At 43.6% G+C, this 15,641-nt stretch overlaps 1 protein-coding gene across 1 annotated transcript in view; it reads left to right on the top strand.

The window, feature by feature from the left end:
* crn (pre-mRNA splicing factor crn) overlaps positions 1–12,777 on the top strand; it is a 36,748-nt gene extending 23,971 nt beyond the window's left edge. Inside the window, exons 12-14 of the mRNA XM_089558460.1 lie at positions 3,219–3,374; positions 7,110–7,202; positions 12,428–12,777. Coding sequence (XP_089414586.1) covers positions 3,219–3,374; positions 7,110–7,202; positions 12,428–12,616 — 438 coding nt within the window. The 3' untranslated portion in view covers positions 12,617–12,777. The remainder of the gene's footprint in view (positions 1–3,218; positions 3,375–7,109; positions 7,203–12,427) is intronic.
* The last annotated feature ends 2,864 nt before the right edge of the window (positions 12,778–15,641 follow it).

Here is a 15,641-nt window from a genome sequence, read left to right on the forward strand (position 1 = left end):
TTGGAAACACTACATGTAATTACTACATACTGCTAAGAACAAATCTTTTTGCTGAGTATTCAAAGTTTGTGGGTATTTTCACCTCCAGCGGGATATCATTCCAAATTTTTGCACCATAAAACTGCAGTAGTCGCTGACCATAAGTGTTGCGTGTTACAGGAAGATTGAAGTTGAGATGGCTAGCATTCCTGGTGTTACTGGTAGGCATAGTAAAAATATGGATTGGGAGTGGGTAGTTGTTCGATATGTTGTGCACTGTAAATGACACCTTAACCTGAAACACAAGCGTGGACGTTAAGACTTCACATGCCATGCCATACTTTTTGCACCATTTCATTTCTGTTCATTTGGTGTCAATTTGTATTGTTCTTTTCTTCTCGGATCTGTTTAATTCCTACCTTCCTGCCTTCTTGCTTAATTTCTTAGCTATTGGTTTATTTGTTTTTTTTCTTGCTTGCTTGTTTTTTACTCATACTTTAAGTAGCAGGCCTCCTTCTGCCTATAGTTTCATTCCCTGTCATCCGTAGTCATCACTATAAACAGCAGTAGTGTCCCATCGGCGCCTGCAGAGTACGCCTAATTATTACATTATCATCTTGCACAGTGAACAATGTTTATTTATTTATTTATTTATTCAATACTGCTGGCCTTTACGGCCCAATCAGGAGGGGCATACAAATGACATCAGCGTACAGAACGAAGGTAGCAAATATTAATTTCAAAACACTTGTTCTTTGGGCAATAGAACATGAGCAAAACAAGGACTAAACGAAATGCAAACCGAGCTCTTCATTTGGGAAAGTCAAACATAAACAAACAGAAGTAAGCCAATTAATGAAATATCCAAAAATGAAATGTCAAACTTGCAGCAAGGCAAAAACACGATCAGTTTGGGCAACCAAAAAGCAGACAAGAAAAATATTCAAGAGCAATTCAAGGTTTCAATTGAATCAATGCTGGTTAGAAGAGGCAGAGGTAAGTTGTTCCAATCTGTTATCGTGCGAGGAAAAAAAGAATATTTAAAAACATTAGTTCTGGTGCTGTATGGCGTTAGAGAGTCATCGTGTCGATGTCGTGTTCGGCGTAAGTGGTGTTATGTACGGATCAGGAGTTATAGCAAGAAAGTTATTTTTAAGAAGGAACATAAATTTTAAGCGCTGAATTTTTCTTCTCAGTTCCAGTTGATTATTTAAAGCATGTTCTTGGTTCTATAGAGTATGTATGGCCTTGGAAAACTACTAAGCTTGTAATCTATTGTGGCATTATTGTTTCGAGGCCTCTGTTTAGTATAATTGTACCATGTTCATCAAATGCATCTTCTTGGCTTTGTGCAAAAAAATTTGTACATCGTTTTCAGCACTCTGCTTTTTACAGAAAGATGGGCTGTTTTTCTTGGTGGTTGATGGCTGATGTACATTAAACCTAAACATACCAACTGAAGTCCCATGTCTTTTCCAGAAAAGCTGTGAAATTCAAGCAGCTTATTTTTTTGTTGAACCACTTTATAAATGTCTTGTATTCACTGCTGTCTCTGGATCTCTATGGTTGTTAGTTCAGGGCTTGTGTACTGTTTTTTTTTTGTTCTGTTATGGTGCAGAATAGTACAGTGGTTTTGATGAAAGGCACAGATTTGCATCTTATGAAACAACGCCAAGTGTGATACTGGAATGAACAGTTCATAAATCATTCCAGTGTTGACGAGAACTGTACGGCGGTCACTGGCAGCGTCATTAAATTGGGTGAGGTTAGTTGGTGTGCTGACGTAAAACAGATAATCCATCGTAGCTATGACGATATAGGTGTTTAACGGTGCCTAGGCACATTATGTTGTCCCTATTAATCGGGTTTTGTCTGATATAGAACCATAAGACTCGTTGTAGCTGGCCATTCCCAAGCACAGTAACCAGATACTAAATGATACAGAGTCGTGTTTGTTTTCTGCTGGCACAGTGGTTAATGCAGCACTGGGTAGTGATTAGATAATGGCGGAAGAGAGTGGACAGTGGTTATGCTGGTTTCTGTGCAACTTGGCATGGATAGACAAACAGTACACCGTAGTTTCTGCCGGAAAGCACAGCTTAGAACGCTAGCCACCAAATGCAAGTTTTGAGGGAGTGGCTTCCTGCGGTTGACTTTCTGGGATGGTGCTGCACTGCGAGGCATCTCTGGAATGTATCTGGCCTTAATAAAGCATCGGTATTGGATACGTGGTAGTCATTGGAACATTTGAACTAGCCATCACTGAAAACTGTTCAGTTAGTTGTAATGGGGTGTGTGCAGCCATTTGACATCCTGTGATAAAAATAAAAATGAAAGGGGTTATATTAAGAAACAAAAAGATAGTGGCATAGATTGTATGTTTGTTTATTTATTTGCTTACTTGTTTGTTTACAGCAATGCTGGTCTTATTGCAAGACCACAATATGGGCAGTTAATACGTGCTAACAGAAAACAGAAATATACTAATAAATTTTTCATGGGCAGGGAAAATGACTCATAAAGGTATGAATAGACTAGAAGGCAGATTGACAGTGGCCAAAAAGAAACACACAAAGATGGCGCAGTCGTCGGCAAAAGCAGGCTCAATTTTACAATGCAGTCGACATCTTGTGCATTACAGGAAGTTGTAGAAGTGGGAGTTTGAAGTATTTTAACAGCTAGTAGGCGTGGCTGTTACATTGCTGCCGTTTGTCCATCAAACACAGTGTCCATGGTGCGAAGGCGCTGGTAATGTTGTGACCCAGACCATTCCATTTGCTAATAGTGAGAGGGAAGAAGTGAGGCCTTGGTATTAGAGAACAGGCATGAGTTAATGACAGTTGAAAGTGAGAGGAAGAAATGTACATGATAAGGGTATTCCTTATCATGTACATTTCTGATATCAGATAAGGGTGGTTCCTTAAGATAACAGAGTGGATTTCCAGGCAAGGCAAGCATAGCAGGGGGCAGTAGACGGTCGGATGGACAGATGAGATTAGTAAGTTTTCAGGAACAAAATGTCCCTAGCTGACACTAGACAAGGTGAAATTTGAGATGAGTGGGTGAAGCCTTTGTCTTGCTGTGGGCATAGTTAGAGGCCGATGATGGTGACATGTGTGGGTGGTGATGAGTTAAACGTACCGGAGCACACCTTTTGGCTTGGCAAGCCGCTGTTGATTGCGATGACTTCTTGTTGCTTTCTAAGCCTGAGAGTCTACCCCTTTCTCGCTACTCAACAGGTCTGGATCAGCTACGCCCACTTCCAGCTCAACTATGGGGGGCAGGACCCCGTCCCATTGGCCAGGACCATTTTTGAGAGGGCCAATAAGGAGCTGCGCAATGCTGCAGAGAAGGAGGAGCGCCTCATGCTCCTGGAGGCATGGGCTGAGTTTGAGGTGGGCACATTTTGTCTGTATTTTTCCACGCCTTTCTATTTTTCCTGCATTTTAGCTCATTTTGTCCTCCTCCTGACTGTCTTACCTGAAGCTTCAGGTGGTTCATGTTCACTGAGTCTTTTTCACAAATTACTTGGAAAATTATGCCTAATTCGCACACGTTAGCACACTGTACTTGTGCATACCTCTGTTCAAGTTACTGCAGCTTAAAGTAGTATAGACACCTAATTTTGGTTGCATGTTTTCTTCTCTATAATGGTGCTCAGACAGTTTAAATTTTTTTTTGAAACATTGGATTCTTAAGAACGTTTTTTTGTCAATATAGCACTAGTTGTGTCACCATTGCGTAAAGCAAGGAAGGTAAAAAGGAGCACTGGGAGAAGTCAAATAATACCTGTCAGTTACACCGCTGCTATACTTGGCCAAAATTTGAACAGAACTGCGTGTAGTAGACCTTGGTCTGTGGGCATTGACATACGGTGCTCTGGGAAAAGAATCGGTCATAAACTAAGTGATACTTTTGTGATCATTCATTCTCATCAACATCCTGCCAAACCAGAGAGAATCTTGATCTGATGAGTTTGAGATTGGACTCATAGAGTGTTCATAGTGCTGCGTGTGACGCTGTGCATTAAAGGAGAGCACGTCAACTTGGTCAATCACTGCATTGTGTTGCCATGAACACGTGAGGCAAATAAGACACCTCTACACGCAGCAGAGAACCCACAATCACACACAAAAGTTGGTGCCGAGCCCTTCCCAGTGAATTTTTCATGCTCACGCCCTCCAGTAAATTTCAGAGGTTCCCTATCTTCCTTGCACCAGAGGTGCCCCGCCAGAGACGGTTTGTTCACTCGAAGACTGAAGCTTATTTCTTCGCACCAGGGGTGTCCCGTCAGAGACGGTCTTGTGATCAGTTGAGATGCAGGGGTAAGGCGAATACTTGAAGTTTATGTACAGAAATTTACAATAGATACAAGTTTAGGCACTCGAGACGGCAAAGAGATGCACAACAACAAAAAGGTGGAACTGGCTAACACTAGAGGAGGCCCCTACTCGGCATAGCCGAAGATGCATAGCATCTCACCTTAGCCCAGAACCCCGCTTCCAGCTCCGGGGCCCGGTTTTAAAGCCCTAAAGGCCCGGCCCACATTCGGTAACTTCCAATCATGTTGCACTCTTAACATGATTGGCTCTTCAAGGGCATGTCCAGCCCTCCGGCTTCTACAAGGTAGATGACCCTCTCTACCACAAAATAAAATAAAAACAAACACAAATATACATTCGTGCCGTGGGGCGGGGGACACCCGTACTTCCCGGCGCGTTCGCGAGCGGCCGCGTTCCGAGAAAGGAGACGCTTCGCTTTGAGCGCCCCCAGCCGCGTTCCGATGACCCCGCATACACTAACGATCCCTTACACCTCCTCTGTCATGTGCTCCTGCATATGCCAGTTCTGAGATGGCTATTACCATATATTGCCGATTATAAGTTGACCCCCCAACTCGCAACCCCCTTTGGGCAAAAAAAAGAAAAGTTAGACTCCTAATTTAGGTCGACTCTGTACTGTTGCCGCACTGTACTGTTGCCGAGATTGTGGTGGCATCTTGCAAGGCGTTCGTCGGGCAGTGACACAAACCACATGCACCGCTGTTAGCTGTCACGTAGGTGGTGCGACGTGCAGAAATGGCAAAAGGGACACAACAACACGCGAAAATGCTTCTTGGCTCATGTGACTGGTCACGTGTGGTCTAGTTTTGGATTGGACTGGTTTGGATTTGTAGCTGTCCCATTTCTATCAAACATTGCCAGCCCGCCCGGCTTTGGCCGTTTTTTTCGTGGAACGCCCACGGTTTGTCGATAACAAGTTGCTATCGTATTAAAATAAACCTTTGGTGCATATCTCGATTGAATTCAAGTTTTTTTAAGCAGATCCACTTTCACACCGTGTCTGACAACTGTTATGGAATTACGAGCGCACGGGGCGTGATTATTATCCGTGACTCGGTCGAAATTACTTTTGACCCCACATATAGGCCGACTTTAAGACTCCGCATATACGTCAACTCCAATTATAAGTTGAGCCCCCAACTTTAGAAGGACATTTAAAAAAAAAAAAAACGCCGACTTATGCGCGGCAATATACATTTGTCAGATTCTCTCAGATGTCAGGCAGCTACCGTGGCCGTGGCCAATAATCCGCCTAACTCCGGCGGGTCAAGATGCTCCGCCTGTGGAGGTGGAGCTGGCGGAAGAGTCCCAGTGTGCGAAAAGCGACGAAAGGAGAGGGAAAGGCGCGGAGACGCTGAAATTCAAATTTTTGCCGACAAATAACTCGGCTTCTACAAAGAACATTAAAGGTGCACTGAAGAGGATTCTGAACTTGTCTTTTTGCCGTGGGAACTCGATCTACACGTTCCGAGCATTCTTAGAAACAGTGACTTATTGCCCTGTGTGGCCGATTTCCCCAATTAAAACGAATTAACGTCCGGCTCCCACCTTTTTTTTTTAATTCTGCCTCGTACGGTGGGCGGAGTCGACCAACGCGTGGAGTGCCCTTCAGCCAGTTCCGTGGAGGCTTTGCTTTCGCTTTATTTTGTTTTTTAGGTTTCCGTGAATAAATAGTTTCATTCGCAGATAATATAGCCGCAAAATAAGCCTTCAGAAATAAAAATACGCGCATACTATTTGCTTCTACAAACTACTACGTATTACTCCGCCGGTGGCAGAGCGGCAAGCCACCACGGGACTGGGTGAAAGGCGCTCCACGCGTTGGTCGACTCCGCCCACCGTACGAGGGAGAATTAAAAAAAAAAGGCGGGAGCCGGACGTTAATTCGATTTAATTGAGGAAATCGGCCACAGAGGGCAATAAGTCGCAGTTTCTAAGAATGCTAGGAACGTGTAGATCGAGTTCCCGCGGCAAAAAGACAAGTTCAAATTCCTCTTCAGTGCACCTTTAAAAGAATTCCTGCTGGAGGGTATCCCTCATCCCAGGCATATCGCAACTTTTATATTAGAGCCTCTTTCAGAGCCCCTTTAAGGGGGGACACTGGTCTTTGAGACCAAAAAATGACCAAAAATTCGATTTTCAAAAAATGACATTTTCGGAATCTACAGCTACTATTTTCCAACTGTACCAGTTTTTTCCTTCAAGAAATCAGCACTTTGACCATAATATTAAACTCAGATCATCGTGTGAGCTGAATTTATGCAGGAGCAGATAATTTAATGGCACGAAAATTGTGGCGATATCTCAACATCTAGGACAGATAGAGATGTCATATTGTTTGCTAAGGGAAGCTAAAGGCACAGTGTCTGCAATGGTCGAATGTTCAATCGCACTTGAAAAATTTATAATGACGCAAAGTTTATCGATGCAATACATTCACACCTTGAACACTGATATTCCAAGTGCTGTAAAATTACTATTGAGGGTAAAATGGAAAAATGGTTTTGATTATTGCACTCTTTACTCACTATACTATGTAGCCATAGATTAAAAATGATTTTTTATTGAGCAATTTTTTTTTGCACCGAGGTACTAATGAATGACTAATTAAAAATAATTATCTTGGGAACTGACTGATTTATGATAAAAGTAATTTTACTGTTGAAATCAGTATAAAAAAACTGAGCAAGGTGGTCCAGTTTCATTAGGATTGGACTAGAAATAAGGAAAATAGGTCTAAGACCAGTGTGCCCCTTTAAGAAGTTGACGACTGATCTCTGCCTGCAGGCGAGCCATGGGGACGAGCAGAGTCAAGGGGCGGTCGCCAGGCAGATGCCCAAGAAGGTCAAGAAGCGGAGGAAGATCGTCGGCGAAGACGGGGTAAGCGCCTGTTCGAATCCTGCGACACTTGTCTGGGCAACACTGGTGGTGTAGGATGCGTTCTTGATAGACAGAGGTGGGACCGAGCCTCAGGAATAAGAGGTGCTGCCCAAGTACCCTGTCTTCACGTGCTCATTTTACTGTATAGTAGTGGTAATAATGTTTGTTTGGGTTGCAGTGTAAAATTCTTTCGAAGAAACAAGGCTTTAGGTTAAGGGGGGACACTGGTCTTGAAAAGAAAATTTTATTAATTTAGTCATAGTTATGAAATTTTCAGGGCACATGTATTTTTGTGTGCTGATTCTAGATATGTCATTTAATGTCATGTAAAACAATGCCTTGAGCACTTGTGCAATTTTTATGCAAGTATCTTGCGGAGAGTTTTGAAGAAAATTTGCTGCAGGAAACTCGCTGAAATGCATGCCATTGGGTTCTCTTGACACCAAGGAATGCAATAAGGGTAAAATTATCATCCTGGCTATCATAGAACCTGAGCAATAGGGTACCGAAGCTGCCACTTCAGAAACAGGAATACACACTTTCCTTCTCATTTCTGAAGCGACAACTTCAGAAATGACAGGAAGACAATTTCACCCTTAGAGAACCCAATGGCATACATTTCAGCCAGTTTTCCGCAGCAAATTTTCTTCAAAACTCTCCGCAAAATACTAGCATAAAAAGTGCATAAGTGCTCAAGAAATTGTTTTACATGAAATTAAATGACATGTTTAGAATCAGCACACAAAAATACACATTGCCTGAATATTTCGTAACTGTGACTTCATTAATAAAAATTTTTTTTCCAAGACCAGTGTCCCCCCTTAATATTTAAATGCTACTCGAGTGTCAGGCAGTTGTAGTCTTAACACTGCGAGGCTACCGTAAAGCTACAGCTATGCAGTTGTCTCTCATTAATTAACGCTTGAAGGGGACTCAGAACTTGGATTGAATTGTGCAGAGTTCAAATTAAGGTACGCCCTTTTAATGAACTCGTTTTTGATGGGATTAAAGTGTCAGTTTGGAGAAGCCCGAAGTTTGAATTAATCGAGTTCCAAGTTAATGAGATTCCACTGTAGTGAAAGCAGCTATGTGTGTGCTTGAAAAGTTTCTTGAAATGAAGTGAATCACTTTAGATGCGTCACCAATTAGCCAAAACTGCTTTGGTTGTCATTGTTTACTCTGTCATTAACTAAATACTGGTTACAGCAGAAGTTTGTTCGACTATGTCCGCACTCTCTTGCCCGTTTAAAACTGTGGCACTAGTTGCATCATCTAGAATGGCGTTTATGACAGCATTTATAAACGTGGAAGTATTACAGACATACCAACTGCTCTGTGGAGATAAGTCTAGCAGCTTTTGCTGATGAAATTGAAGAGTCGTTAACCTTTTGAGGGTCGAATTATTTTGAAGAAAACTTTCCCAGGTGGTCAAATTACTTTATTGCGGATCTTGAATCTACAAAATGTATATAATCGAGAATAAATAGTAAAAAAAAATTAGGAACAGTACTTTGGTGACAGCATCTCTCACAACTGGAAAATGTTCAATAGAATAGAATAGCAACGGGGATATAAACAAGCTAAGAGCAGCACCAATAAAGATAGAAATCAACTTCCGCTGCCTCTGCAAGAGAGTGCCCACAAAGAGAAAACACGTTTCGCGCGACTCCGTTGCGATCCCGCGGCGGAATCGAAACCGCGTAGGCGCTTTGCAGCAGAGGGCGAGAATACCTCGCGAGCAACGGTGATAAGCAAGCTAAGAGCAGCACCAATAAAGATAGAAATCAACTTCGGCAGCCCCTGCAAGATAGTGCGGACAAAAAGAAAACTCAAATTTCGCGCGACTCCGTTGCGATCACGCGGCGAAACCAAAACTACAAAAGGGGTGTTGCCGCAGTCTGTGCCGCCGCGCTAAAGCTAGACATAAGTTCTGCTTATCTCCTTAAGAAGGCAGCACAAAATTCAAACACTTCTTGTAAGTCCTAAGAGGTGGCAGCACCCCCCAGTGAGCACGCATTGTTCTTTTGGCGCAAAATTTCAAACGGAAGATCGAAACCGTACCCGTACGGCAGAGACCTTGCGGGACAGAAAACCGCCGCCGTACATATACGGCAAAAACCTTCAAAGGGTTAAGACTCGCATTTTGCTTAAAAATGGTGGTTGCCATGAGCTGGGCTTCGTCTAGCGCAAAGTCTGGTGGTGTTGTTTGTTTGCTCTATGTAGATTCAATTGAAATAGGGCAGTGTAGGGCAGTGCCTCACCCAATCATAGGATTTCATGGTGCTGAACAGGGCGTGCCATCTGCCGTTGAAAAAAATGTACCAGTTGTTGCGTGTTTCACATCATTTGTAACACATAGTGGCACTGCTCTTTTGTGTACATTTTGCTCACATCCCTTGTAATGTATGGTTTTCATGTTTCTTGGCAGAGTCAGCTAAGGTGCTCTCAGATTTGAATTCCCGTGTATACTTGCCACGCCCCCTTCCTTGTAGCTCTTAATTTGAAAAAAAAACAACAACAAAAGAAAACGAAAAAACTGCTCCATGTATGCACTGTTTCGCTCACGTGGCACATTACACTGGCAGCTGATAGACGATAACTGTCTGCGGTGCTCTGTACGACCACGCACGTGCCGTCCTGTCTGCCGGACCCAGCCTGGAACTATGAACTTCCGGTGCCTCAGTGCTGTTTACTCGTCTTGTGTGTGCGGTGTTTGCACCAGGAAGGACAACACATTATATTGCGTAAAACACTAGAATCGGTATCACCCACGCTATCAATATGTTTCCTTGTGGCGGCATGACAACGTAGGTCGGGCAAAACGTACCGTAGTAGCACACTGTTAACCCTGTTTCACTAGGCCTAGCGTGCTTCGCATCAAAGCCACAGCAAAAGTGCTTTGAATCTAGTTGCGGTTTTGTATAAAAGGTCTAACCTCGTTACCAGTTTACCATCACACTATAACCTCACATTAAAATTGATTTCCTCAGTAAAGTGCATGGAAAAGCGGGCTATGTGAATGCCGCCTCGCACTGACTGCCATGGGTCACACATGTGGCACACTACTCTGAACCGTCGGCCAAGGCATTATTACTGTTAGTCGAGCACCAGGTCTTCAGAGGATCTTGATTATTACTTATAATCATGTGACGTTTACCAGTAAAGTGGCCTAGCAACCACTTCTACTTTATGTGGTTAATTTGTGCCCGTCGTTAGGCATACATCTTCGGAGGAACTTGATCACAAGTTATAATCATGTGACGTTTGCCTGTAAAGTGATCAAGCATCCTGTTTTTACTTTATGTGGTTCATTTGCGCCCGTCGTTGGGCATGCATCCTATCATACATACTTTCAGTGCATTATGTATGCGAAGCAATCGCCGGGACTAAGCTCATTCATCATACAAATGCATGTCACAACAGTTAAAAAGAAACACTCTTGGGGTTGCACTGTAGTCGGAAAAATTTTGTGGAAAAATGCTGGTCCTGTGTTAAGGGCCTCACCAAGTTGAAACTGCAGGAAAAAAGTGTGGCTCTTACACGAGTATATGCAGCATCTGGCCACATTACATTTAATTTTTAGGTTACTGATGCCTTCACCGCTTAGCACGTATTGTATTTTTGCAAAAAAGTGAGCCAAGGATGTCTGTATTGCATCCTGGAAAGCTGCTAGTTGTAATCTTGGAAAGGTCTGGCTTGTCCGAGATCCCACATCTGAGTGGGGACTGCTTGAATTCTGCGACCCAAGCTTCTTTCATGCATATGTGCGACTGTACTGCTTTTCACTCGTAGCACGCATGTCGTGGAAGCTACACGAATAGCGCACCCCGAATATTATCACTACATGCCACATGTAACCCATGCTTTTTGAAGCCTCGGGGAGGACTCGGACGAAAACATGGAGCAATTATAAAATGACATGTTAGGCACTGGAAATCATGGAAAAGGCAGTCAGGCGTTTACCGAACCCTTTCATTAAAATTTTCACTGATGGCAAACTACTTTTTGGGTGCGGACGTAGCCAGTGTGAATAGGCGTGCTTGCTTTGGCAGCATTTCCTTGGCCTGGTCCACGAATCAGCGCAGAATTTGTACAGGCTGAAGTGTCCTGAAAAAGGAACACTGTTAGCTCGCCCTTACATTACTGCCCAACTAGTATGAGTGGAGGAAAGCATGCTGTTTGCTTTTTGTTCATAATGTGTCAAACAGTTTTGCAGGTAAAAATAATTGTAGTAGTTTAAGTGTTTCGTTCCGTGTTGCTCGCACCCGTTCGCGTCGCAGACCAGAAAAGAGCACTGTCACAAATGCAGCCTCTAGGATTATCGAGCTGTTAGATGCTCAAGTTTGTGCTTTGTGTTTCACGACAAACTGGAAGGCAGATTTCTGGATTTATTTTTTTTTATGTTGAAAAAAAAAAAAACTAACTCTGCGGGCTGTTTTGCAAAGCTCTTGAGAGGTTAGTCCCTGTGTGTGGCCCATACAGGGCACATACACAGTCTCTTTTAAGTGGGGACATGGGTCTTAGAGCATTTTTTTTTATTTACGGACCAAATGCAATGAAACTGCACAGATTTATTCAGATTTTTCTGCTGATTTAAATTATGCAATTTTTGTATTTCTAGGCCAATTAGTTCCTGAGATATTAATATCATGCCATTGTCTGCTCAAACAATAGAAAAAAAATGGGCCACCAGAAATTTAATTTTAATATGTGGGTAGATACTGCAATGTGTGAGGAATGCAACGCTGGAAGCAGTTATCAGTTTTTGTCCGTGTGGACAAATGGGCTTAATAGTTAGTTCCATGTGTGCCATGTGTTTTCTGGCACTGTATGTCTGGTTAACTCCCTTGAAAACTAACTATTAAGCCCATTTGTCCACACGGACAAAAAACTGAAAACTACTTCCAGCGTTGCATTCCTCTCACATTGTACTATCTACCCACATATTAAAATTAAATTTCTGGTGGCCCATTTTTTTTCTATTGTTTGAGCAGACATAGGCATGATGTATATTAATATCTCAGGAACTAATTGGCCTAGAAATACACAAATTGCATATTTGAAATCAGCAGAAAAAACTGAGTAAGTATGTGCAGTTTCATTGCATTTGGTCTGTAAATAAAAAAAACATGCTCTAAGACCCATGTCCCCCCTTAATGTTTCGCATGGTTCTCTCTGCCTCTCTTTGTTCTTCTTCAACGTTGTCGTCGTTGTGTCTTCCGCAGGTGGAGGCCGGCTGGGAAGAGTACTTTGACTACATCTTCCCGACGGACGAGACGGCCCGGCCGCACCTCAAGCTACTGGAGATTGCCAAGAAGTGGAAAAAGCAGCAGCAGCAGCACGAAGAGGGTGAAGGGCAGCAGGACACCGAGGACGATGGTGGTCTGGACCACGGGGGAGGAGAGGAAGTGTGACAGCACGGACTGCCGCTCCAGCTGCTTGCTCCTGATCCACAGCCGACACTGCACGCGGTTTATGCACAGCGCGCACGTCATTTCTTTGGCAGTCGGCCACATTTGCATCATCTGTACATAGCATCCCATCACAGTGCCTACATAAAGTTATGTAAATACAACCGGGATATTGTCTTTCTTCCTACCTGCATCAGTAGCTCAAGTTGCTTTGGTGCTCAATTACGGACCCCGAAGTCACGGGATCACGGAAGTCACGAAGTCACGGGTCGCTCGCTTACAAGACTTTCGTCAGACCTAAACTTGAATATGCTAATTCTGTCTGGGATCCCCATCAGACTAACCTAATTAATACCATTGAGTCAGCTCAGAACTGTGCCACGAGGTTAATCTCATCTGACTACTCCTATAAAACCAGCATCTCAGGTCTGAAATCACGACTGCAATTGCCTACACTAGTCACCCGTCGGAACGCAGCACGTCTCTGCTTATTTCACAAGTTCTTCCACAACATTCCCGAAGCCAACCAATTAATTCCACGTGTGCATCGCATTTCCCGCCATAACCACCCGAACGCTGTTTACCCTGAATGTGCACATACCACCACATTCCAGCAATCATTTTTCTTAAAGACTGCCCGTGACTGGAATGACCTCTCTGCTGAAGTGGCCACCATCATGAATCATCAACTGTTCCAAGACCGCTATCGAGGAAGCCTATTCATCAACGTAATTTTTTGTCCATTTTCTTATTAATGTATAATATTTTTTTGCCGCGTTATCCCCACCCCTCATGTAATGTCCCGAAAGGGACCTTTGAGGAATAATAAATAAATAATAAATAAATAAATCAGATCGCGGCAATGGTGACTGAATTTCGATGGAGTCTAAATGCAAAGATGCTCGTGTGCTCTGTGATGTCGGGGCTCAATAAAGAACCCCTAGTGGTGTAAATTAATCTGTAGGCGTCCGCTACGGTGTCCCCCATAGCCCGTGTGTCGTTTCAGAACATTAAGCCCGACATAGTGCTACCACGTCTTTCTTTCTACTCTGTTTTAGGCTTCTTGAGCCACTGGAACTGTATTGTTGAACGATCACTTATGAACATATTGCTTTCAGCATATTTTGGAACCTCAGGGCTCTGGGCTTGTGAACAGAACTGTACCATTAACTCTCGTCTTTGATTGATAGATATTTAATCATTAGTTTGCCAGAACTATTGCGAGCAGAATAACACTGGGCCATACCAGCCTTGTCTTATCTGTAGCTCACAACCACCTCAACCTTTGGGTGTGAACATCTTCTGTCGCCCTCGGTTTCATGTTATGTTGCAGTTGAGTATATTGTTGCCCGTATAAGGCAGAACAGTTCAAAATAATTTTGTTTCAGAACAGCTCTTCTATGTATTATGAATGCTTCTGCAATGGCACTTCTATCAAGGGCTAAAGTGCAGCCTTAGAGGTGCAGTTTTAAGACCTAATATAGATTGGGTGCGTGCGTATTTGAAGCATGTCAGCTATTTTTCCATTTGATGGGATGTACTCTCAAGTGCAAGCACTGTCAGTGGATTAAAGGGCAACTGCACCACTTTTTTGAGAATTTCGCGATATTCAAGGTTCCAAATCTATGTAGCCTGTAGGTAAAGCATGCCAAGTGTTTTTGCACCAGCATTTAAAATAGTGACGTAATCGTCGATTGAATAGTGCGCTTCTCCTCGAAGCACCAGAGGAATGCGGGGGAATTCAGTGTGACATCACGGAAGGTATGATTTAAAATTACCGCTGTCGTCAGCCACATCCTGCCCTGACTCGTTGGAAGCTGCCAAACAGATCTTGGCAGGATTTGCCTTTGGTGGCGTTGGTTTTTTCCTTCAAAGCAGGCGTTTGTGCGTTGGAAATGTACCGATACCTTCGATGACGTCATCAAGCTCCCCCCACTAGGCGTTGTGCGCTGCGGAGAAGCTTGAAGGGCATCGGGATTTTAATCAGCGATTACTTCACTATTTCTAGTTCTAGCTCAGCAAGACTTCGCACGCTTTACCTGCTAGTTTCACACATTCGACCTTCTTAAGCTCGTTTATTTCTAAAATGTATGCAGTTTCCCTTTGAAGTTGATTGATTGATGGATGGATGCAGTTGACAAATGAATTGGCTGATTTTTAACTTGATAAATGTAGACATTGGTAGACAAATTAGCTGTAACTGAGCTGTTTAGTTACATGCCTGTGAACACACATGTTGAGTGCTGGCTTGCCAGCTCACGAACACACAGATTGCTGTGTCTTGTGACGCCCTCTCTCACTTTTTGTTCCTTCTATATTGACAAGTGGCTCCCTCTTTTGGTGTGGGTTGGAATCTGTCTACAATAGACAGCTTGATAAATTTGGGCATGTTTCAAAATTTTGCTTCCCTTGTTCCAAAGAGAACTGGTTGACTGCTCTAGACAAGCCTGCTTACATCTGCACCATTGCTGGAAATGACAGATTGAGAATACTAACCCCCATGGGTGTCCAAAGTAAGGGCAAGGGGGGTGGGGGGCGGTTGCCTCCCCCCCCCTCCCCTGGAATTACGGATATTATTTATGCACTAGTTCCTTTTTGGTGCTAACCTACCGCCGCCCCCATCCCTGGACATCGGGTGCACCCCCCCCCCCCCCACCCCCCACCTGGAAAAAGTTCTGCGGACGCCCTTGCAAACCCCCTGTTCTCAAAAGCCATCCATTCGTTGCCAGTGGGAAAACTGTCATTGGGAAAGTTTCTGTTGTTGGCAGCTGTCTGAAGGGAAGCTTGGAGAGGGCTCATTCTTGTGTCCTAACATCACCGGGTTATTGTATCTCTGGTGTAAGCAGTACCGCTTACATGCTCAAGAGACGGATGCACCAAGCTCGAGAGAAGGATTTACCCATTCGACCTGCCCACTATTCACCAAATGAAGCAATGTTCCGTCCTAACCAGGTCTTGAATTTTTTTTTTGCACATGTGGACCTTTCACAAACAGTCCCCTATCATCTGTGACTCCCCTTGGTTCTTG

Source organism: Amblyomma mixtum, chromosome 8, assembly GCF_055824585.1.
Source record: "Amblyomma mixtum isolate Tamu chromosome 8, ASM5582458v1, whole genome shotgun sequence".
Lineage (NCBI taxonomy): Eukaryota > Metazoa > Arthropoda > Arachnida > Ixodida > Ixodidae > Amblyomma > Amblyomma mixtum.